The sequence below is a fragment of the Mus caroli genome, unplaced genomic scaffold (assembly GCF_978045245.1).
Source record: "Mus caroli unplaced genomic scaffold, Mus_caroli_1 scaffold_20, whole genome shotgun sequence".
NCBI lineage: Eukaryota > Metazoa > Chordata > Mammalia > Rodentia > Muridae > Mus > Mus caroli.
In genome coordinates, this window is record NW_028227275.1 from 14,500,625 (window position 1) to 14,526,653 (window position 26,029).

The following is a 26,029-nucleotide window of genomic DNA, read 5'->3' on the forward strand; positions in this document are numbered from 1 at the left end:
GAGCAGACAAACAAAAACAAAACTATAACTTAATTCTAATTGTAAGAAAACAGTCACAACTCCAGAGTGCAGAACCTTATACAAAATAACTAGGCTAGATTCTACAGACCAACGTATCAGTGAATCCCTACCATCAAAAAGAAATAAACAAACAAATAAACAAATGAGAACGGGAGAGAGGAGGGAGGTGGTAAAGTGGGGGGTGTGGTGAAAGACAAAAGCAAGAAATTTCTAGATAAAGAGCCACAACAAAGAAATATGGGCTGGATATAGAGAAGACGTCTGTACTGATTTAAATTTGTTGATTGTATTACAATATAGGGCTCGTTTTGGAGAACCTCTGAGATATAATGTTTTATTTTACATTTATTTATTCATCATGTGAGTGTGAGTGTGTGTGTGTGTGTGTGCATGTGTGTGCGCAATTTGCAAGACTCAGTTCTCTCCTTCCACCGTGTTGACAGCAAATGCTCTTATGAGCTGAGCCATCTCTCCAGCCCTATTTCTACTTACTAAAAAACCACAGGCTGAACTATTTAGGCGTATCATAATGCCTACAATCTACTTTGAAATGACCATGGTTCAGTAAGGAAGATACAAGTATGTGCACAAACACATTTATATGAAGAGACGTGTGACAAAGTCAGAGCAAGTAGTGAGCCCAGGCACACGGTTTATAGGAATTCACTGCATTATTAAACCTTGGTTGCAGAGAAGAATAAGAACAATGTAGAAAATGCAAATCTTTTCAGGTAAATAGTTATGGAAATGGGAAGACATTAAAGACAGAAGAGAATTAAGAAATATGGAATTTACATTTTTAGGACATAGGGAAGGGATGTAAGATTTGGGGTCATTTCAGAGGGAAATGACATTTTAACTAGGAATTAAATACTTAGCAGAGTTTCAGATGGACAGAATGTAGACAGGTACTAGCTGAATGCATAGGCAGAGGCAGGGGCTACAGCCAGAGAATGGGGAGGTCTTCAAGGTCTCGGCAGTGTCTAGATTCTATGCAGAAGATGCCAGGGATGCTGGAAAACATTTACCAATTTTCTTCCAAATAATCAGAGAAAGGCCTGGTTTCTCTGATTAAGACGAACATATAATGAATTTAATGATATCTTAGTTAAAGGTTTATACTGCTGTAATGAAACACCTTGACCAAGAGCAACTTGGGAAGAAAAGGGATTATTTCATTTTACAGTCTGTCGTCCATCACAGAAGGAAATAAGGGCATGAACTCAAGGCAGGAGGCAGGGACTGAAGCAGACTGATGGAGCGTGTGGCTTCCCAGCCTGCTCAGCTTCTTATAGAACCCAGGACCAGCAGCCCAGGGGTGGCGCCATACACAATGACCTGCTCCTCCCTCATCAATCACTAAGAAATGCCCTACAGCTTGATCTTATGGAGGCATCTTCTCAATTGAGGTTCAGTCCTCTCAGATGACTCTAGTTTGTGTCCCAGTCACATAAAACTAACCAGGACAACAATCAGCTCGTTTTTAACATTTCAGAAGATTCCCAACAAGTTTTTCGGCTATTTTTTTTTTCATTTTTAGAATTTTTTACATATATTTACTGTAGGAGTCCACATGTGTGGAGAATGTGTGAAACAAGTTTCAGGAATCAGCTCTCTGCTCCCACCATGTGAGTCCTGGGATGGAACTCAGGCTTTGCAGAAGACCGAAGTGTGGCTCGCAGAAGCCACATGGCAGTCCAGAACCATCCATGTCCAGTTCCTGACAGTAAGCACCTACCTCATCCCGCTTCTACCCTGAGGGCACACACATGGAACACAGAAACTCACACAGGCAAACACAAAATTAATCTTTTTTTAAAAAAATCGGGCCAATAAGATGGCTCACCGGGTGAAAGTGCTTGCTGTCAAACCTGGTGTGATGGCTTGTATTTGCTTGGCCCAGGCAGTGGCACTATTTGGAGGTGTGGCCTTGTTGGAGTAGGTGTGTCACAGTGGGTGTGGGCTTTAAGACAACTTATCCTAGCTGCCTGGAAGCCAGTATTCTGCTAGCAGCCTTCAGATGAAGATGTAGAACTCTCAGCTCCTCCTGTACCATGCCTGCCTGGACGCTACCATGTTCCTGCCTTGATGATAATGGACTGAACCTCTGAACCTGTAAGCCAGCCCCAATTAATTGTTGTCTTTATAAGAGTTGCCTTGGTCATGGTGTCTGTTCACAGCAGTAAAACCCTAAGACACCTGGCCATTCTGCATTTGACCCCTGAGACCTTCATGATAGGAGGAGATAACAGACTCACTCAGTTGTCTACTGACCTCCACATGTGCCTCATGCACACTAAAAATATGAATTTTAAATATATATTTAGTCTGGATGAGGTAGCACAGGACTTTCATCTCACCACTCAGGAGGCAGAGGTAGAAGGATCTCTGTGAGTTTGAAGCCAGCCTGGTCTATATAGCTAGTTCCAGGACAGCCAGAGTTAAATGGTGAGACTGTGTATGTATGCACATGCATGCGTGTGTGTGTGTGTGTGTGTGTGTGTGTATAACAATTATATATAGAATAGATATTATCATATGATCCAACAATTTCATATCCTGGTGTATCACAAAAAATTGAAAGCAGAGACTCAAATATTTGAAGAGGTAATACAGTGTCCACCAGAAGACAGATACACCAAAGGTGTTACAAACATTCAACAAAATATTATTCCGTTAATTTTGCATATGCCATAACATGGATGAACTTCAAGAATATGATGGAAGTGGTGGCGCACGCCTTTAATCCCAGCACTTGGGAGGCAGAGGCAGGTGGATTTCTGAGTTCGAGGCCAGCCTGGTCTACAGAGTGAGTTCCAGGACAGCCAGGGCTACACAGAGAAACCCTGTCTCAAAACAAAACAAAACAAAACAAAACAAAGAATATGATGGAAAGTAGGATAAGTCACACACAAAGGGCAAATACTACTTAGTACCATTTATAAGATCCCTAGAATGGGGAGGGAACTGGGAGCGAGGGCGGGAGGGGTGGGGCGATTCAGGATCAGGTGTGGGGAAGGGCAGGAAGTGGGGAGCATCTCCAGGATGAGACAGAGACCTGGGATAAGGGAAGTGCCCAAGAATGTTGTGATATGGAACTTGAAGAGGCCACCTCCTGTATCCAGAAAGGAACTCCAGCAGAGAGAGAGAGAGAGAGATACCAACCCACTCACAAAACTTTCAACCCAAATTTTATCCTGTCTACAGGTAATGCAGGCACGGGGGAAGGAACAGAGACTCAGGGAATTGCTCAACCAATAACCAGCCAGCTTGAGACCCATCCCATGGGCAAGCACCAACTCTAACACTATTAATGATACTTTGTTATGCTTGCTGTCTTAGTCAGGGTTTCTATTCCTGCACAAACATCATGACCAAGAAGCAAGTTTATTCGGCTTACACTTCCACACTGCTGTTCATCACCAAGGAAGTCAGGACCGGAACTCAAGCAGGGCAGGAAGCAGGAACTGATGCAGAGGCCATGGAGCGATGTTCCTTACTGGCTTGCTTCCCCTGGCTTGCTCAGCCTGCTCTCTTATAGAACCCAAGACTACCAGCCCAGAGATGGTTCCACCCACAAGAGTGGCCTTTCCCACTTGATCACTAATTGAGAAAATGCCTTACAGTTGGATCTCATGGAGGCATTTCCTCAACTGAAGCTCCTTTCTCTGTGATAACTCCAGCTGTGTCAAGTTGACACACAACCAGCCAGTACACTTGCAGACAGGAGCATGTTATCCTGTGAGTGGCCCCACCCAGCAGCTGACGCAGACAGATACAGACCCACATGCAAACAGTGGATGGAGCTTTGGGGTCTCTTATGAAGGGATGGGAGGAGGGATTGCCAACCCTGAAGGAACTCCACAGGAAGAACAACAGGGTCAACTAACCTGGACCCTTGGGGCTCTCAGAGTCTGAACCACTAACCAAAAAACATACTTGGGCTGGACCTAGGCCTCTGCCACATATGTAACAGATATGCAGCTTGGTCTTCATGTGGGTCCTGAACAATTGGAGTGGAGCTATCCCAAAAGCTGTTGCCCATACCTGGGATAGGTTCTAGCTGGGCTACCTTGTCTGGCCTCAATAGGAGAGGAAGTGCCTAGCCTTGGAAATATGTGAAGTGCCATGTGGGGGACAGGGGAAAAGGGGGGGGCACCCACTCAGAGAAGAAGAGAAGGGAGGGGGAAGGAATGTGGGAGAGGATGACTGGGAGGGGGCAGTGAGCAGGATGTAAAGTGAATAAGTAAAAAATAATAATAATTAAAATTTTTAAATTAATTAATAAAAAATATCCCTAGAATGGTTTCTGTCAGAGGCAGTAAGTAAGACCAATAGTCTGGCACATGCCTTTAATCCCAGCACAAAGGAGGAAGAAACAGGTCTAGGCTAACCTGGGCTACACAGCTATATAGCAAGTTCCAGGCCAGCCAAATCTAAAAAAAAAGAAAAAGAAAAATTCCAAAATCAAAGTCATGGAAAGCACAATAGTGGGATTCGGGGGCTGTGGGGGCTGTCACAGGCTATCATGTGGACCAGCAAGGAGACATTTAATCATTCAATGGACACGCAGTTCGAATTTTGCAAGATTCAAGAAGTTTTACAAAGGTTGCATAACCTTGTAAAAGCCTTTAACATTCCTGACACGCTCCCATTAAATGGAAAACTTCACGCTACAGATATTTCATCACATTTTTTTTAAAATATTTAAAATGTTTAGATGAACATTTTCATCAGAAACCAGTTGCTAACTGGTTTCTGAGGTCACAGATGTCTGGAGTGGAGCTAGCAGGGGAAGGATCCAGAAGAAAGTGTCTGATTCCTAAACACACGGTCGTTACCTTCTGGGACACTTACACCACTAACCTTTGTGTTAAAGAGCTCTCAAGCCACACCACATGTCAGTAACATTCCCTCAACAACTCCCTCCCTGCGTGCCAGGTCCTCACGGGGGAAGAGGCAGAACAAAAAAGACAGTGAGTGACACACAGTGTTGGGGAGGGACTGGCCTTTGAGGGAAAACCTGACCTAGGAAAGGGAGAGGCCACAATGCTCTCTCAGGCGAGGACATCACAGGGAAAGGCCAAAGGAGCGTGCTGGGGTGTCTGCACTGCTGTGGGAACCGCAGAAAGGCAAGCATGCAGGTGCAAAGAAATAAGGACAGCGCCAGAGGGATCCGAACCTCATGGCCTCAACAACTCTACATTACAGTTCTCTATCTTGGTTATTCTGACACTTAACAAGGGTACTGCCACATTACTGTAAAGACAGGAGGCTCTCCATCATCTTCAACAACGCTATATTCAAGGAGGACATCCTGCCTGAGGCAGTCCTCATGAAACAAAATGAAGGAGACCAACTTAGAAAGTGTGTAATAATCAAGAAAGAGAGAGCCCCTCACTAATTCATCTTAACAGACTAATGAGCTGAGCAATACATACGCACCTGGAATCCCAGCCTTTAGGAGGTAGAGGCAGGAACATCACTAATTCAAGGTCAGCTTGAGTTACATTACAAGCCTTTGTGGCAAAATACAGAAGAAGGAAAAACACATTAATTTAATTTGAAGACAACATGCATTTATGGAGCATAAAAATCATAACAGGCACAATTAAAAGAATTCCAAGGCCTAGATAATAGCAGTGAGAATATAAAAAACAAAAACAAAAGCCCTTTTTACAAGCATTTTAGAAGCAAATCACTAACAAGATTCAAGGGGAAGACAGTATAAATTCATATGTATAACACATTACACAACAGAAGACAGGTCTAACTTAAATCTACCACCTAGAATACTCAATAAAGCTTACAGATTTAAAAAAAAGTCAAAGAAAGCCTTCTAAAGATGGAGAAAGTCCTGAAAGGGAGCCTGGAGGACAACAATGTCAGGAAAGGCCGCCTTAGGAATGAAAGGGGACTTCACCATGCCAGACAGAGGCAAGAGAAGACCAGAGGCACAGAGGGAGCCAAGCTGGAGAGGAGAGTGGTCCACAGCTACTGCCAACCTCAGGGAAGGCGCCAAAGCAGCTAGGAAGGATGACAACCAAGACGCCAGTGACATCACTGGCTAGGACTGTCTGAGGCCAGATTGTTGAGAATGCAAGCTGAAGCCGCATGCAAGGAAAGGAAGTCAGTAGCTAGTTTCCTTCAGAAGTCTTGCAGTAAGAAAGAAAGAAAGAAAGAAAGAAAGAAAGAAAGAAAGAAAGAAAGAAAGAAAGAAAGGAAGGAAGAAAGAAAGAAAGGAAGAAAGGAAGGAAGGAAGAAAGAAAAGGTAATGAATGCCTACAGCCCAGAACTCTGCCAGAAACACCTCCACTTCCCTTTGAATGGGTGGTGGGATCAAGTAAGCCTTATGGACATGTTTATAACATTCAGCAGATGGCTGGGGCCTCACGCTGCCAGGCTGGGTGGATGAATGCCGGAAAGGGACATCACCAGCATTTGGGGAAAAGGCAGCAAACCTCACAGCTTCTCTAATAGCTGGCTTGGAGAGTGGCCTGCGGGCAGAGGTCACAGAGAAAGCACGAACCACTGACTTGTTGGATATTTAGCTAATGGGAGCTAAGCCAGCTTAAACCAATTAAGGCTCTTTTGCCAACACGTTTGCTTCAGCCTCTGTCGTCCCTTAACCCATTGTGGATGTGTTGGTCCATCCTCCACATCACAGTCAGCTCCTGCTCCAGAGGGAGGCACAAAGATGCTTCCTTGGAGATATGGGCCAACTGGTGGGCTTCACCATCCGGTAATCTTTTTATCCAAGACCATACAAGATCTTATAAAACTCAACTAATACCTGGTCCTGACCAAAGTTAAAACGTCTTTATATTTTAGTAACCAGTATAAGATAGTCTAGAACCTTCTAAGCACACTTCAGGCACGGGGTTCTAGTCCACAGCTTTTACTCTTCTTTCCTCTTCTTGATCAGTTTTTCAGTGGCAATATCTACAGACAAGCAGATGCACTGGTTCCCAGAATCTCCACGGCTCCCTTCAGGGTAGCAGTGCTCCAGGTGCACATCCAGTCAGCTCTGAACTCTGTCACCAATCTTTCATTTCATCGGAGCTATCGGATCAGAGAGATGTAGTCCAGGCAGCTAAACTCCATTTTGCTCATCTGATAACATGTTTTAAAATAAATTGCAACCCTAGACCCTAATTCTTTATTTCACACACACACAAAGAGCAGAGGGCTTCACTGTGTCTCCCTGGTTTCCTGAAACCTCAGGTCTTCAAGGACATCCTGATGGTGACAGCCTCCAATGCAGAGGGTGATCCAAAGCTCTGGCCTCTGCTCAGTAATCCCCTCTGGACAGAGATTATTCCTGCCCGGCTTTAAATCAAGTGACAATTGTCGCCTGAGGAGAGAGTGTTTGTAGTGTTCTAGCTGTTTTTCTTCTTAATTTCCTGCCATAAAATCTGCTAAAACAGTTCCTAGTCTTGCCTGAGTCTCAGGACCATCTAAACCCCAAACGCCACTCTACAGAGTCTCTGAATCCCGTCAGCACATTGCTTCTATGATCGCAGGCTGGCAAACAGAAAACTGAAGCTACCCACTCTCAAGTAAAGATCGGAAGATGCCCTTCGTCTGTCTTTACTCCATAAGAAAACAGACTCTCTCAGACTACCACTCGCCGAACACAGGCATGAAAGAAAGAACGAAGGGAGGGAGGGAGGGAGGGAGGGAGGGGGGAGGGAGGAAGGAAGGAAGGAAGGAAGGAAGGAAGGAAGGAAGGAAGGAAGGAAGGAAGAAAAGGAAGGGAGGGAGGAACGAAGGGAGGGAGCAAGGGAGGGAGGGAAAAGAAGGCTGGCATATAGCGCTGTGAGCGCTTGCTTGGTGTGCATGAAGCCCTGGAGTTCACTTCAGTACTGAAGAGATTCATTTTTTATTATAGTGATCCAGAAAGCCAAGTGCTCCAGTCACACTGCTGGTGGCAGCATAAAAGGAACTAACTAAAAGCCAGGGCTTCCTCTAACATCTGAAAAACATAATAAAAAGAGAGAGAGAGAGAGAAAATTTTAAAACCCTTGGTCATCTGAAGGCACTGTCAAACAACTTAGACATGAGCTGGATTGCTTTCTGAACTTGTCGCAAATCTCTGGACTGCTGCAAACCACCATGACTATTTGCTCCAGCCAGCCGGTCACACAGCCAGGGCTGGCCTCAGACTTGCTCAGCAGCTCAGGATGATGCTGGACTTCTCATCCCGCTGCCTCTGCCTCTGAGTACAAGAACTGCGGGAACTGCCGCCACGACTGCTTTCCGTGGCGCTGGAGACCAAGCCCAAGGTTGTATGTGTGTTAAGCAAACACTACCAACTGTGCAACAGCCACCCCCACGTGCCAAAAATGTTAAAGAAACATAAAACTCACTGAAATCAAATGTTACGATAGCCCCAAGGAATACAAATGCTGCTAAAAAATATTATAAATGATTCATTTTTATGTGTGTGAGTGTTTGCCTTTATTAGCAGGCCAGAAGACAACATCAAATCACTTAGTGAACTCCAAATGGGAGCTGGGAACAGAACCCAGGCCCTCTGCAAGAGCAGCAGGTACTCTTATCACTGAGCCATCTCTCCAGGTCAAGAAATTCATGCATTTTTTAAAAATGTTTTTCTATTTTAAGAACGACTTGCTAATGAGAAGAAAATTAGTCCCTGGTCACATTATTTTTACAAAAAAGTAAGAGGAAATCAGAAACAGTACTTACATCAATATTGGAAAAATAAAATTAAATATTATCAATTATAATTTTTAATAAGAAAACATTTGTTATCTAATAAGTTCCACAGGTTGCAGAGTACATAATCAATCTACAAAAAAATGCTTGCATTTCTATACGGTATCTATGATGTAACAAATGGAAAATAAATTTAATAAGGAAGTCCATTTGTTGTGGTATAAAAAATTCAAATCCTTGGGAATAAATGTAATAGAAGGAAACTACCAACAGTGCACGGGAGGAGAAGAAAGACCTACAGGAGGAAGAGGGTTCCCGAGCACTGGATGAAGACTCACCATTATCAATATTATGATATTCTCCAAACCGACCTATCGATGCAGTGATGCAGCGCAGCCCCTACCGAAAATCTTACTTTTTAAAATTAGAAATGGACAAGTTGACCCAACAATTGAAAGGTGTATACTTTCCCATTTAAAACCTCATCACAAAGCTACATGAACAAAGAAAGTACGGTGTCAGCGACAGAATATCAGCGAAGGAATTCAAGGCTCAGAAATTAGCCTTCAGTTTTATGGCCCACTGATTTTTTTGACAGGATATCAAAACAACTCAATGGAGAAAGAACAGTCTTTTTCAACAAATGTACTGTGACGAATGGATACCCACACTCAAAGAGAATGAAAATGGACCCTACCTAGCACTGTCTACATTAACTGAGAATGGATTAAAGACCTGAGTATAAGAACTAAAACCGTAAAACTCAAAGAAAGCATAAGCATAAATCTTCATGCCTGTGGATGTGGCCATTGTGGTTTACACATGACACAAAGTATGGCCAAAGGAAAATGACAAATTGGCTTCACTTGCATTACAGACTTTCCTGTTTCAAAGTAAACAGGTAACTCACAGAATGGGATTATATTTGCACACCATATATCTGATAACTGACTAGATTCCCCATATAAAAAGAGCTCTTAAAAGTCAAAAGGAGACAGCTCCACAGTTAAAAGCACACACTGCCCTTGCAGAGGGTGGCTGGGGTTCGGATCCTGGCACCCATGTCAGGCAGCTCACAATACCAGTTAACTCCAGCCCCAGGGGATCTGATGCTGACCCTGATGCCTGAATTCATATGCACACACACATACACACACACACACACACACACACTATCATACAATTTAAAACTATAACTAACTAAATGGGCAAAGGAACTATACAGACATTCCTATATGGTGATGACTTTAAACACAAGAAGAGATGTTCAACATCTTTACAATTACAAAGATGCAAATCAAAGCCATAGGAAATATCACTTCACATTGTCTAGGATGTCAATAAGGACGGAGGGGGGATAATATGAAGATCTGTAGAGACTGGAACCCTTATCCATATAAAAATGGAACAGTCACTTTGGAAAAGAGCTTAATTAACAACTAAGCTAACAGTTGTTAACAACACAAGTTAACTGAGTAACCACTTGACTCCCACACTGTTACTCAAAAGAACTGAAATTCATGGCCATACAAAAACCTGTGCGCCAATGTTCACAGCAGCATTATCCATAAGGCAAAAAGGGCAAACCCCACAAATGCCTATCCACAGAAAAGTGCAAAAACAAGGCGTGTCAAATCCTTGAGATGAGACACTTGACCCTGGAAGTGAGGCACTTACCCACACTGCAGCAGGAATGAACCACGAATAATCATGGCTGAGACAAAGAGACCAGCCCTGAGGCTGCCCTTCATCTGATGTCATGTCCAGAATAGGCTCACCCAGAGACAGCAAACAGATAGCTCTAGCGGGGACTGTGGGAGCAGGAAGTGGGGAGTGACTGCTTCCGGGTGTGGGAATTCTGGGGTGGGGGGGGTTATAAAATGTTTTGAAAGAACGACAGTAATGTTTGTACAACCTTGAAAATACACTAAAATTTACAACAAATACACTAAAATTCACCACTCATATGCTTTAAAGGGGGTAAACTACATTCCAATTTTTTAAAATTTGTAAAAGAACTATTTGTTTCAGCAATAAAATGCTCCGGGGGAAATGAAGTAATATTGAGTTCTTAGCTTGAGCAAAGGTGAGCTTTTCCAAGACCAGGACACATGATGTTCTTAGCAGATCTGAAGTTTTTCCAAGTGTATCATTGTACAAAGTTAACAAGCAGACTCCTGCAAAGGTCAGCTGTGATCCCCTCACTCCTACCCATCAACTACCTTTCCTGTTTCACATTGCCTTCCAGTCGAGGCATGTGCGGAGTTTTACAAGTCTATAATCCTTACGAGTAATCACCCTACATTTCCCACACAGCCTTCAAAATTATCATTAAATGATTGTAATTAGCCGACATCTCTCATTTCCTTAATGTTCCCCTCTTTGCCAGGCCTTCAGGTGTCATTTCACCATTCATAGGGAATGTTACAACATCCGTGAATATCAAGGCCAACATGACTCTTTTCTCTTCTAGAATCACTGAATAAAGATTTCAGAAAAGAAACTGCTAACCCAAAGGCCGGTTTTTAGAATCCTGAAAGCCTCCCCCAAGTGTCCCAGTTACACTTCTCTAAGTGACACAAGCTCACTATATTAACATCGCTGTTTTATACATGTCATGGAATCAATGCAGAAACCGTTTTATCAGAGTAATCTGAGAATTTCCTTTTGTATTAAAGCCTGGGACATTCAGGGGCTCTCAGAGTCCTTGAGAGCTTGCTTTAGACATTTTCATCTTTATTATTCCTTCCTGTCACCTCTAGTTAAAAAGTAATGATTGTAATGTGGGTATTTGTACTTTAGGGAACTTAGAGCATGTAATAAATTGTAGCCAGCTTGTCAAGTTAACAAACATCCTAAACAGGGGGAGCATAGGATTCAAAAGAGGGCTGGTAAGATGGCCAGTGAGTAGAAGGGCTTGCTACCCAGAGAGCTGAGTTGAACCCCAGGGCCCACATGGTAGAAGGAGAGGACCAGCTTCCCTGAGACCTCCACATTACACCAGAGCACACAGACACACTCAAATAATGATAATGCTTTTTTTTTAAAACAACTTTTTTTATAAAAGAGAAAGGTGGGGGGACCTTCACTAATTAGTCTCGTTTAAGATTCAAACATTTAAAACTGCTATAACCCCATGCTATGGTCTCCCTGACGGTCAGATCTCCAGTCTAGACTAAGAACTGCTACCGTGAACTTGCCCATGCAAAATTCATGTTGAAACTTAATCCCCACCATGGGGGTACTGAGAGCTGGGGCCCTCAGAGCCCGCCGGGCCATGAGGGTGGCCTCAAGAATAACTCAGGCCCTTATCGCCAGGCTGGAGGGAACTAACCTAAGGCTCCGTTTTGCCCTGTCACTTTTCTCTCATGTCAGGACAACGTACAAGAGCCTTTACTAGACACCAAATGACCTGTCTGCTCTTAGCCTTCTCAGCCTAGAGAACTGGAAAGATTATTTCAAACTCTCCAGTTTCTGAGATGTTGTTACAGCAGCATGCACTTACTCTGTCCCTGCCACTGCACACAATCACTGATAGAGTACGGTTCTAATAACTAACTGGGCATGACCTCCCAGGACCTGTTAGAAACCATTTTATATTTATTTTCACTTTTTTTTTCTTCTGAGACAAGTCTTGCTATATATCCTAGGCTAGCCTTGAATTCACCATCCTCCCCTTGAGCATCTCAAGCACTGGGATCACCGGTGTGCACCACCCGGCCCCGCTCACTTTAGTTCACTGTGTATCTTGAGTTGGAGAACAGCTCCATTTTCTACTAGGATTAAAGAGCTAAGTAACTATCCAAAGCACATCAAGAGAAGCGCACTCTTCTTCATTAACACATGGCATTCTTTCCAAAGTATGCAAAGTGAAGACAAAACACACTGGTCCAGGTCTGACAGGACATCAGTGTGAAGACAGAGAGCCCAGTCAGTACAATATTTATGATCGTGGCAGCACTGAAACAAAATGGGAAGGCTACGACGAGCAGTCAAGCCGATAGGGCTTCTTTCCTCACCAGGGTCTAGTATGCAATCAATGGCTGAAGCGGGCAGCCTCCTGGTAACACATAGCTGGCTGCTTGTATGGGTTCCCCTAAGCAACTCGGAAGAGTTTTCTGCTGTGTGTGCGCATATCTGATCTCAATGCTCGCCTCGAGGCAGGTATGTGGGTACCACTGGAAATCCCCAGGGCATGCGATTTGACCAGGTCATCAGGTCCATCGCACCAAGCTGCAGAATAAGGAACATGTGATTGACGCCCCATGTAGCGCCAGGTTCAAGTTCCCTTGTCACCAGATGATCTACAACTCGGAGAGGCAGCGCTTTCCTGTTTAATGAATTTGAAGACACAGTAGCTGAGAAGCAGCTTATCGCTGGCGACCAAATATATCTCGAGTTGTGGCCCATGGACGAGGGGCAGACCCTATACCCCTGAAGGCTTGCACTGTGCTGAGTCCCCCTCCCTACCAGTCATGCTTACTAATAAATCTCACATCGAGTCTGCAAATAAATAGCTATGTAAAGGAGGAAAATAAAACCAGGGACATGCTTGGCCCCGCCGTGTCCACCACCACCTAATCTGGCTTAACAATACATGTTCCACGAAGATCGCTTGCTATCGCTTCCCTATCTCCCATTCCAAAGCCAGTTCCACCACTGTGCAACCCCCAGCCCTGATGAATACCTCAACATAATGTTCCGTGAGCAGAAATGAAAAGAGCCAAGAAGCCTCTACCCTGCAGACCTAAATCCAACCTACACTGCTCTAAAAGAAAAACCAGCTAATGAGAAAGTACGTCACTAAACCAAAAGGAGTACTTATATTTAACAATCGGCGGCTTTGTGCAACCTATAGACTGATACCCATGTCCCCAAATAATCTCCCACTGTGACCATAATAAAGTAAAACCTCAATTATCAGCTAAGCTAAAGTAAAACACAACATAAAATCCGATGACACAATCAGACCTATTATCTATGTAACAAAATGCCAGCTGACGATTGTTTGAGTGCAAGATATCTGAAAAATTGACATCAAAGTCGCAAGATAAAAGCCAGTGGCAAGTCTGAGAGCCTGATTTCTCAGTGATACGGCTAACTTTTAACTCTGAATAAGGGGAGAGAGGGAGGGCTGGTCCACTAGTGTGGAAAGAACCCCAGCCCAGAAGCTGGGGATGTGAGTTCTGGTGTGGGGGATGTGCCTAGGTAGTAAGGCGTGGCCCTCCTTTCCCAGACTTACTTTCCTTATTCCAAGGGCTGAGGAACCACGTTTGGCTCTCAGGCTTTCCCTATGAAGGTCCTTGGGGTGGCTTAATAGTGATAGATCCCACAGCCCCTTTCCTAGAGCCTACAGGTCACAAAGACTCTGAGTGAGGCCTAGAGTCTTCCCTTAATAAGTGATCCAGATCAATTTTGTCACCTAGTAAAAACGTCAGCAGACACTGGACTAGAACTGTGCACCTTAGTTAACCTGTGACAAAGTTAATGCATGGCACTACACACACAAAAAATAAGGTCACAGAGCCACTCCTTTTGACACCTGTCATTCTTTAAACATCAATTTTAAAGCATCCTTCCATATTCTAGACAAGTAAAACATTAAATTTGGGAAGGGAAAAAATATTTCCGTATTAAGCTCTTAACATATAATAGGCAAAGACTTACTGGACTATTACAGAAATAGAATTATGTACTTAATGGATTTATTTTTTGAGATAGAGTGTTCATAGCCCAGGCTGGGCTCACTATGTAGCCAAGGATGACCTTGAACTCTTGACCTTTCTGCCTCCACCTCCCAAGCTCTAAGATTACAAATGTGTGCCACCCTGTCCAACTTATATGGCACTGGTGATTGAGCCCTGGGTTTGGTACACTCTAGATAAACACCTTACCAACTGAGTTTTCAATGAAAATTATACGCACACCTTTACATGTGCAACGTTAAAGAAATAAGCAGAAAAGAATCCCACCAAGTCCTAAGCAGCTGTAAACCATGAGTCCTGCAATACTGGAATGCAATTGTTACAGAGAATAGAAGGAAAGAAAGAGACAATAACTGGCTACTACTTCTTCAAAGTCACCGTGGTGTAGATAGCTGGGTGGCTGGAGTCCACAGTCTGTTGATAAGAAGGTAATGACAGGTAAAAGAGGAGCCTGACAGACTTTCTGCACACAGAACAAGTAGCTTTGTGTTGCACTGGGTTGCTCTAGACAGTTTCCTAGAGTTCTCATCATCTACTAATAGGAATTTCTGAGCTAATTTTCTTATTTGATTTATAAGCAACTATAAAACTAATGACTAGTGGAGCCATGAGGAGCAGACTTGAAAAAGATGCCCATTTGCAACCAAATGTTAATATGGCAGCTACAATAAAAACAATAAAATCAAGGCTGAAACAGAAAACAGTCTGATAAATGAGGGTGGAGAGGTGGCTCAGCGGTTAAGGGCATTTGTCGTTTCACAGAACCAGGGTCAGATTCCCAGCACCCACAAGGAGGCTTCCCACCTCCTCAGGCACAAGGTATTTGTGTGGTGCACAGATGTACATGCAGACAAACATATACATATTCATATAACAATAATTAATAATAATAATAATAACAATAAAGCAGCTGTAAAGCAGCCGTGAAAGCAGCATGCTAAGGCAACATAATGCTACCGTTAAATCTGCAAAAGGGATCTCGGTGCTGGATGTGTGTGTAACTCTTGCAAAAAGGTTTTCTTGGTATTATGGTCACACAAGCAAAAGTATCACTATATTACAATATTTAAAAAGAGGGCACCATCACCAAAGCATTGGTTCTAAAAAAACAAGTAGCATTGCTTATAAGCACATATGGAGGCCTCTTCCCCAGTAGGCTCTAAGGCAACATTTTAACAAGAGCCCAAATCACGCTCACTAAGACACAAACACTGGGGGTGAAGAGATGGCTCAGTGGGTAAGGGCCCTTGCTGCTCTTGTAGAGAACCCAGGCCCAGTTCCCAGCACCTGCATGGTGGTTCACGGCCACCCATCACTCCAGGTCCAGCGGAGTTTCTGACTTCCACAAGTACCAAGAGTGAGCATAGTGCCCACACATACTCACACATAAAATAAAATAAATAAATTTAAAGTAATGCCAATAGCAGCATTGCAAGCTAGTATAAGAGACTGATTAAAAGAGTGAGTTTTGGGGCTAGAGGTATAGCTTAGTACATGGAATAAACAAATAACAAACAAACAAACAAACAAACAAACAAAAACCCAGCTAATTCTGATGCCACACAGACATCAGTTAAAACTCCAAATCGGTGAATTACTATGTAACCTTGAAGAAGTTATTCAATCTAAGCCTCAATTGTCGTCATTGGCAAAATAGGGATAACACTCCATTCAGACCTCATGAGAGTTTAACAAGGTTCTTCTCAGAAGGCCCTTCAGCACTGTGCCCGGCAGACAGTAAGTAGAGGCACAGACCCATCTTTATCATCACCACGACGATCGAACTACATAACAGGCATTACTACCTTCCCCCCCCCCGCCCCCAGCAAGGCTACCCAGGAGCTGTAGACGAGGGTTCTCTTTCCAACTCCCCAACCTCCAACCTCCACCACCTCAGAGAAAACTAATCAGACTGATTATCAACAGCAACAAGAAAAGCTTCAACAGAGACCAGCTTAATTCTGCAGGGAATACCCGACGAGATCTGGGTTAATGATCTAACTAGTTTGGAGTTACAGTGGGATTTGGGGAGCCTTGGTTTTGTTCTCTTTCTGCTTTTTAGAAATGGAGATAAGAGGGGGGACGGAAGAAGACAGTTTCCAGAGCACCCACACACCATGCGTTATTTATCACAAACACACAAAACAGATGGTGGCAGGAGCTGATGAGGTGGCTCAACCCACAGGGGTACTCGCTGCCAAGCCTGAGCCCCAAGTTCAACCTGCAGGATGAAAGGAGAGAACCAATGCCCACAAGTTGTCCTCTGATCTCTCTCTCTCTCCCTCTCTCTCTCTCTCTTTCTCTCTCTCTCTCCTCCCCCCACACACACGGGGGGGGGCACATGCACACCTGCACGAGCATGCGTGCACACGAGTGCACAAGTGCACACACACACACACATGAATAAATAAACTTTAAAAATCTTTCAGTTATTTCAGGGAGCTGAGGGTATAACCCACTGGTAAAGGGCTTGCCTACCATGGAGGCCATGAGTTTAATCCCTAATACATTAGAAAAAGTTATATCTAAATTAGAAAATCATGAGAGGAAAAAGAAATCAGGTGAACAATTTTAACTCACACATTAAAAAAGACTAATACCTGGGCAATATTAATACCTGCTTTAAAAAGTACCTGTAAATTTAGCGTACCAAATATAGCATCACTTACAGTATGTAAATGATATATATATATTACTCCAGAATGTGAAGAATATTGTGAAGATCATTGGTATAATGAATACAAAATATAGTTTTCTTTTTTTTTGTCAAAATATATTGCTATCAAAATACAAATGTCATTGATTCAATTTCTCTCTCTTTCTCTCTCTCTCTCTCTCTCTCTCTCTCTCTCTCTCTCTCTCTGTCTCTCTCTCTCTCTCTGAGTGTTGAATGTGGTTTCATAAACATTTTACTAAAAGGAAAGACCAGGTGGCTACAGAGATGGCTCAGTAGTGAAGCACTCTCCGTTCATGCAGAGGACCTGAGTTTGACTCCCAGCACCCACATGGCTGTTGGCTCCCAACGGCCTGGCAACTCCAATTCCTGGGGATCAGACAGCTCTCCTGACCCCTGAGGGCTCCTGCAAGTACTAGGTGCGCGCGCATATGCTCAGGCGCACACAAAATCACATACAATTAAATAAATAATTTTTAATTAAAAAGAACACAGAATGAATGTAACTAACTATAAAGTTAAATTGACCAAATTCATTTCTCAAAAAAAAAAAAATCAAAGCGAATATTAAAAAGAACAATTATTCCTATTCTTTAGCAAATGGCCATTCTGTTTTTTTTTTTTTTTTAAGACATGGCTTAAATCTCCAGTTTGCCACCAATTAATTTGTCTTTGCTTCTCAGAATGTGTTAGCAGACTGATGTAGCTAGCGGTCCCTTTGCTCTCCTTCTTAACCAAATGCCACACGTCTCCCTGGATAAGAACTAAAGTGTGAGGTGTGCTTTCTCTAGCACTGACCTCCCCGAGTAGCTGGAGCTGCAGGTGCGCCTCATGATGCCTGACTTAGCCTGGTATTAGCAATCTATAAGGCGATATGCAAAACTCTGAAGAACATCAAGAGCAAAGCGCACAATCAACTGTACCAGCACTGGGAACTCAGAGGCATCCTCAAGCCATCTCCCCGTGTCGCAGATGAGGGAACACTAGCTCAACACTCTTAACAAGCAGCTTGGCACTCAACTCATCCCGAAACGCTCTGGAGCTAGAGATACTGGACGGTTTCTTTTTCTCTCCTGCTTTTAAATGCAAATCACTAAGCCCCGAAGCACATTCTGCTCTATTTTTTTTATATGAAAATTACTGCATTGTGGTCCTGTTCCAGAGAGGATGCCATTCATCCAAGAAAAGGGAGTGAGGACAAGCAGGCACCCCATCCAGTGAGCTGTCGCCAGGTACACACGGCCTCTGTTGGGCTAGCGACCCCATTAGTGATCGAAATCCCATGTGAAGAATGAGAATTTGGTTTTCAGGTCATGCGAGGTTACACACACATTGCAATGCTGGTGGTGCAGGCCAAGCACCGGCGAGAAGACTCAGCAACTCCTTGCTTTTCAAACAACACTAACTATTGACTGGAAACTTTCTAAGTCTCACTAGAATAGTACAAGTTGCTATTCACCTATTTATGACAAAATATGACAGACAACACCACAGTGCAAAACTCTGATGTGCTGTGAGTGCCCACATGGCGGACACCCGGCCTTTGCCTCTTCCCGACTAATGCCCTAGAGGCTGGAGCGCTGGAGACATACTTCGTGTTAATGTATCAAGAGACCAAACAAGGTTAAAAGAAGAACACTTTTAAACTGGAAAAAAATATAAAGAAATAAATCATAATTAAGAATGGTATTCATCCCACTGTCACAGGTTCAAGCTTTCTGCCACAACCACACTTGGCTTTAGGGAATTGTACTTGCTGTCAGATAAACAGAAACAGTGAAGAAAGACGGTTAGAGCCTCATAAAAAGTTAACTTACCGCTAATCTTTCCAAGTTATATATTAATAACTAAGTTTGCTTTAAACAAAACAAACCCCCTCTTTTCCAGCCTGAGAAGTTACATCCAAATAATGTGGATGTAACACCCTCAAAGACCTTAATCTACCCTGCGGGATGCCCCAATAGCCAAGAACAAAATCTATCAAAACTGTCAAAAATGGACTTCCAGTCTTTGAGATGTCAGCATGGATGTTTAAGGAAAAAGAAGAAAACAAACAAACAAACAAAAGAGGAGGACTGTACTGAGGTTTTTTTTTTAAGGCTACTTAAATATTTTCCAAATGTCTGTGATCAGATGTAAGCAAGCCAGCCGGTCTGTACTTTCTTTCACCTACAATGAATGAAGTAGATGGCCCCTAGAGGGTCAAGTTTCAAACACTGGAATTACAAAGCCTGTTTTTTTTTGTTTTTTTTTTTTTTTTGATGGTGTGAAAAAGTAATGGCAGTCTTGGGCTTTTAAACCTAGAAGTGCTCACTAGTTCAATCCGTCCCCAAGTCCATGCCATCCTTTCAAATTTGCAATTAAGAAAGGGAGAAATTCCGGTCAACTCTCCTTGGGGGGTTGGTCTGGGGGGTAGAGGGCTCAAGGAGGGAGGAGGACGGAGACAGAGCAAAGCCAATTAAAAAAAAAAAATTAGCAAAATTGCCCACCTTTCTTAAATTCTTCCAGCATAGCGTCCAATTTGGTGTCGTTGAAAACGAAGTGCAAAGGGTGATTGTAAAACTTGGTGATGGTTTTCAAGGGAGTACAGTCATCCGGATCCACGAAGGCCAAGTCTTTGACGAAGAGCAGGTCCACGATGTTGGAACGTTCTCCCTCGAACACTGGGATTCGAGTGTAGCCACTCTCCATGATCTCCGACATGGTGTTGAAGTCCAGGATAGCCTCGCCGGTGATCATGAAGCAGTCCCTGAGGGGAGTCATCACGTCCTCCACCGTCTTGGTGCGGAGCTCCAGCGCCCCTTGGATGATGTTCAGCTCTTCCTTAACGAGGTCGTTATAGGGGTCAGTAACCCGGAGCATCTCCAGCAGTTTTTCCCGGTTATAGACCGTGCCTATCTCCTGGCCCAGGACGCAGTCCAGCAGTTTGCTAACCGGATAAGAAGCGGGGAAGGTCATCATCATGAAAAACTTGGTGAGGAAGATGGTGTTGGCCCCTACCGCCAGGCCATGTCGGGAGCAGATGGCTTGGGGCACGATTTCTCCGAAGATGACGATGCCAATGGTGGAGACCACCACCGCCACAAGGCCTGAGCCGGCAATGTCGTCCAGCAGGATGGTGAGCGTGGTGTTGACCAGTACGTTGCCCAGCAGCAGCGAGCACAGCAGGTAGTTGCCCTGCCTGCGCACCGGCTCGATGCGCTTGGCATAATTCTTCTCTTTCTCCGTGCCGCAATTTTGCACGATGCGCAGCTCCATCGGGTCCAGAGCCATGAGCCCCAGGTTGAGGCCGCTGAACATGCCCGACAGGCAGAGCAGCAGCGAGATGAAGATCACTTGCAGCCAGAAGGGCAGCAAGAACTTCTTCTCCTCGCCCACTATCATCTTGGTGTCCTCACCGTCGTGGTAAATCCAGGTGGTCTCGGCCCACGGAGGAGGCGGGAGTCCGGCCACCCCCGCGCCACCCTTGCCCCCGACGGCGCCACTTGCAGACCCGGAGCCGCCGGCGCCCAGTGCGGGCGTGGAGAGAGACGTGCACAGGTAATAAGACTTGCTCTTCTCCATCTTGCGCAGCGGTTTGATCTCGATCTCGATGATGCCCGATGTGCGGCGATTGAGAATGATGTGGGGCAAGATGATGATGTCTGAGGTGCGGATGCCGCAGCGCTGGGGGCCGCTGTCCGGCTCCGGAGGCGCGGGGCCCCCCAGCCCACGCTCGCCGGGTGTGTGCCGGCGCCGCTCGTGCTCAGTGAAGGCGATGCGGGACCACGTCTCGTTGTTGATGTTCTGCCCGTACACCCGCAGCTTGACCCGGGTCCGCTCGCTCACCCGCAGAGCACCCCCTTCCATGAACGACACGTCGTTCGTATCCTCCAGCCGCAGCCCGATGATCACGGTCTCCTCGTTCTCGCCCGCCGCTGTGCAGCCGCCCGCTCCCCAGCAGCAGCTCAGCAGTAGCAGCGGCAGCAGCCGGCCCGCAGCTGCCTGCAGGACCCCCCGGCCGCGGGCACTGAGGCTGCGGCGCGCCGCCATCTTCCAAGTGGGCAGTGCGGCGGCTGCCTGCCCGCCCGCCATCTTTACTTCGGGTTCACAAGCGCCACAGCCAATCATAGGGTGGCTGCTCCAGCTGAGGCTTCATCCTTTCCCACCCGGCGGCGCGAGCGCAGGCACCGGCGCCCGAGCAGGACTGCAACCGCGCGTTCGCGCCCAGCCCTTAGCTGTCCTTCTCTCTGAATGACACTGATTCGGACTGAGCCAGCTGAGGAACCCCCGGGCTCGAGGGAGGAGGGAGCGGAGGGAGGGGCGTGCTAGCCTCTCCCGCGAGAGGCAGGTCTGCCAGCCAATCAAGAGCGGGTGCCCGCCTTCCCAGCCAGGGGGCTGGAATGGGGGCGTGGTCGCAGTCGGCGTGCCGCACCAATGGCACGGGAGGTGGGCGGGGAGATGAGGGCCACTGTCCTCCTCTGCATGCCAAGTTTCCAACTGAAAGGCGCGTGACTCTTGTGTATGCGCGGGGAGGAGGCGTGGCCATCCCGGACGCAAGAGCCAGTCAAAGATGAGCGCTGTAGGGATGGGGGCGTGGTCTTCCTCCAGGCGACCAATGAAAGGGAGCGGTCCGCGGGTGCGGCGCTCCCTGTGGGGTCTCTGTAGTAGATCCTCGCGCGCGGCTTGGCAGCCCTGCAATACTGCCCTGAGGCGCGAGGCCTCGGGTCCTTGCTGCAGGGACTTGCGGGCTCCACGGGGCTCCGTGTCGCCGCAGAATGGACTGAGCCCTCCTTCCCTGGGAGCACCAGAGTCGAACTGGAGACCGCTTACGATGCACATAGCCTAAAACCAAATCGGGATACTAGTCAAGGCCCCCAGCCCACTACTCCTGCATGCGGCTCCTCTGGAGATTCGCAGTGACAGGGTGGCCCTAGCAACGCCGAGGACCTGCGGTCTCGGTGCCTCTGCGCGCCCTCAGCTGCTCACGATCATGTGGCGCCACCTGCCGGCCCTCACGGACGACCTTTGCTGTTTTCTAGCTCTCAACAAACCTCTCAAAGTGTGGTCAGCTTCCCAAACTGTCATCACAGGGATTCTCCTGTAGTCCTGCTATAATCACAGAATGAGATGGACCCTATTTTTGGTTTTGTTTTGTTTTGTATTTTAACGTGCACCCAGGCAATTTGGGGAAATAGGAAGGGGAGAGCAACCTGAGAAGGCCCAAGAAAGCTTATTACGAAATGCACTGGTCAAACGCTGTTAGCTCCGGAGAAGATACATTGTGGAGCACAGCTCACCAGGACTCTCAAGTCCATTGCATCAGAGTAGACGAGGTAGCACAGTAGCTCCCAAACTGAACTCTCTGCCTCCTAACTGAAGCGCGTTTTTAAAATGTTTTTCCTGATCTTACTTTGTATTCCATAAACACAATACCCCTCCTTTTTTGTGAACACCCACAGTGTTTTTTATAATTTCCAGGACGAGTGATTTCTGGGCTCATTTCAGCGGTATCCTCGAAATTCTCTCTTCTTTTATGCTTGTCCTCATCCATTCCCCTGACCTTCCAGCTAAAGACTTGCCAACTCAGGGCCTGTTGCTCCCATATTTGAGCCCTCCCCTGACTCCTCATCTCTTGACAAAAGCCAGAGCGCTCACATCGCCTATAAGGTTCTGCAAGCTCTGCCCCAACCAGGCTCTGTCATTTTCTCAGTCACTGCCAGGGGGTCTTCCTAGGGTCTTTGCATGTGCCATGTCCTGTGGATGGGACTCAACTTTGTTCAGATGCCAACATAGCCCTGTTTAAAGGCTTTGCTCAAAGCCGCCAGACTCCATCTCTCCCTTATTTTTCTTCAAAGCAAAGATCATTTACTAATACCATGTGTAAATTACTCATTTGGTTGATAATCTGTCCTCTCTAGAATTTTTGTACACTGCTATATCGCCTCACCCTAGAACACCTATAGATATTCAAAACATGATATGGAAAGTGTTAAAGAAATAAAGAAGCCTTTACTTTGATTATTTTAAGTAAATGGTCAACTCTAGTCCTAGCTCTCTGGTGTCTGGGGGATTTTTCCCCTACTTCCTGATACTCATACTGCTATATTGGAAATTTTTCTTTAGATGAAGAAAATGGGATTCTTAGGTCTCGTATGAGCTTACAAGAGTAGTATTTACAGTTTATAAGTTGAGGTCTTTAGATGTCTGACAAAGGTACAGGACAGACACAGGGCTTCTAAGCCAGCTAACTGAAAATGTGAGGACAAAGTGTATTCCAGGCTAAGAGGGAAGACAGTTAGTGGTTCTCGAATATTGAATGCACCATTTGGAGTGGGAGTGCAGAGACAGGAAGAAGTACTTGCCAGCCCTACAGACATTTCCTGTGCAGAGAAAGCAGCAGTCAGGAAAGTGCGGTCTGAGCAATGCTGAAGCAGGCTAGAGGTTCAAGACTTAAGCAAAACAGAAGATCACCTCCCAGCCGACACCACAAACTGAGCCGGGCTTAGATTCACACAGGGGATTGCTGAGCGATCTTTCTCCTCAGTGGTGGATATGAGCTGCTACTCTGCCTGAATACTCAACACACACAAAGCTGTCTAGACACCTGAGCCAATCCATTTTTCCTCCCATTAGAGTTATCCCTTCAGTCTCAGAGGCTCTCTGGGGTTAGAGAGAAGCTGCTGGTGCGGTTTGCAGTGAGTGGCTTCTGGGGCTCCGAAACCTATCCTTCCCGGGATAGAAGGCTATGGGGCTTATAAGAGGCCTCTTCTGAAATGCTGGGGAGGGGAGGGGGTAACACCACAAAACCTCAACTTCTGACCATATTTTAATGCATGAAAGGCCACAGAGGGTCTGAGATTCTTAAGGGGTAGCCAGCGGTGTCTCACCCTCGCTTCGTTTTCTCCTTGCCTGACCTTGAATGAGTCACTCAAGCTAAGCTAAACCTCCTGCAAATATCCTTCTTAACTAAACTTCCCCTCCCAGAGCCCCTCACTAGAAAACAAGGGAGAAGAATGACAGCTCAATTCTCTTCGGACCAGAAGGAAAACCTCCCAGTCTGCGGGTTCAGGAATGAGCTCTGCAGCCAGACCCAAATGTCTCTCCAAGGGGCATGCACTGGATTTTCTAAAAGATTGCAAAAAATTACAAGTGTTTCCCTATACATTTTGTTATCCTAAGGTCTGATTAATAGAGAAGGTTTTTGTTCTGAAATTTGCTGGGTTGTAGAAAAGCATTCGAAGTTAATGCTCTAAGTGGGATTTGGGGTTAGGGGATGGAACCCCAAGGCCTTGGACATATGCTCTGCTGCTGGGGTCCACTCCTGCCAAGAGTGACATCTGAATGCCACTAGAGCACACAGTCTTCTGAGGAAAACCAGAAACTAGGGACACACTGGAATTACTCAGACTTGCCCTTGAATCCACTCTGATGGCCCGGAGGGAATTCTCAGAAGCACGTGGTTAAGTACTGGAACCCTTTTAGGCAAAATGAGAAATTTTCACCGCAGTTCATAAAAATACTCAGTTAGAGGAAAGCCTGAGGCTTGCTTGTTTTCTCAGGAGGCGTTGTGAGCTCTTGTTGGGTCTTTCCCCATTCCCCTCCTTTTTCTAGATATTCTCTGGACGTGGTTACTGAGAAGGAACGGGGAAATGTGGCTTTTTCACAGCTGGGAGAAAAGGTTTCGTGTTGGAGGTTGGTCTGGCGCTGCTGTGTATTCAGTGCTAAATCCTGACCCCCAAGGCCTGATGACTCCCAATGAGCAGATGCTCACATATGCCAAGGATGCTATGTAAACCTTACCCCACAGTTTAAAGCTATTGGTTAAATAAAAAGAGCCATAGCCAATGACTGCGGAGAATAGAGGTGGGCTGGGTTTCAGTTACCGGGCTGGGGGTCACAGGTAGGAACCACGAGGAGAATGAGGAGAAAGAAGGAGACAGGAGACGGAGAAAGAAGAAGGGAAAAAGGCAGAGAGAAGAGGAGGTCTCCATTAGATGTTACGAGCCAGCAGCATGAGGCAGGGTGAAATATCCCCCTGAGGGCAGGCTGATGGAGCAGAAATAACCCAGGGGAGACTCTAACAGCGAATACTCAGGAAGCACAGCTGGGGAATTAACAGTCTCGGGTATAGAAAAATAGATTAGGGGTAATCCCCAGTAACAGTGCTAGAGATGATTGCAAAAGGCCATAGGACTCTGCCTTGATTATTGGGGGGCTGTCCAGGTCATATTGATAAGTGTCCTTACTTAATAAGGTTACTAAGTAACATTTTTTTTTTTAGATGAAGAAGCAAGAGGTTTATTTTCCAGCGTGTCGGGGTCAACCCTCACTCAGTCCCTCGAAACAAGTGATGAGACAATGACCCCAAACGGCTATTACAAGCAGGTTTTTTTTTTTTTTTTTTTTTTGGTTTTTCGAGACAGGGTTTCTCTGTGTAGCCCTGGCTGTCCTGGAACTCACTCTGTAGACCAGGCTGACCTCGAACTTAGAGATCCACCTGCCACTGCCTCCCAAGTGCTGGGATTAAAGTCATGCGCCACCACTGCCCGGTCACAAGCAGTTTTTTTTTTTTTTAAAGATTTATTTATTTATTATATGTAAGTACACTGTAGCTGTCTTCAGACACTCCAGAAGAGGGCGCCAGATCTCGTTACGGATGGTTGTGAGCCACCATGTGGTTGCTGGGACTTGAACTCTGGACCTTCGGAAGAGCAGTCGGATGCTCTTACCCACTGAGCCATCTCACCAGCCCCCCACAAGCAGTTTTGATACTTTTTAGGGGCACAGGTTACATCAGCAAGGTTACAGTTCAAGCTTATTGGCTAAGCATATTAACCTCTAAATCTATTGAGCATGACGCGCATCTGAAGTCTATCTGGGACTTTCCAAAAGGTCGGGTGGCCATCAGTCAGCACATTCTGAGAATTTTTTACTCAAGAATGTTCCTGTGGGTGGAGAATGGAACCTG

At 45.6% G+C, this 26,029-nt stretch overlaps 1 protein-coding gene across 2 annotated transcripts in view; it reads right to left on the reverse strand.

Annotated features, from left to right (window-relative positions):
* Cnnm2 (cyclin and CBS domain divalent metal cation transport mediator 2) overlaps positions 1-21,360 on the reverse strand; it is a 120,820-nt gene extending 99,460 nt beyond the window's left edge. For both annotated transcript variants that reach the window (XM_021151393.2, XM_021151392.2), the window contains exon 1: positions 19,569-21,360. In XM_021151393.2, coding sequence (XP_021007052.1) covers positions 19,569-21,189 — 1,621 coding nt within the window. In that variant the 5' untranslated portion in view covers positions 21,190-21,360. The remainder of the gene's footprint in view (positions 1-19,568) is intronic.
* Between the last annotated feature and the right edge of the window lie 4,669 nt (positions 21,361-26,029).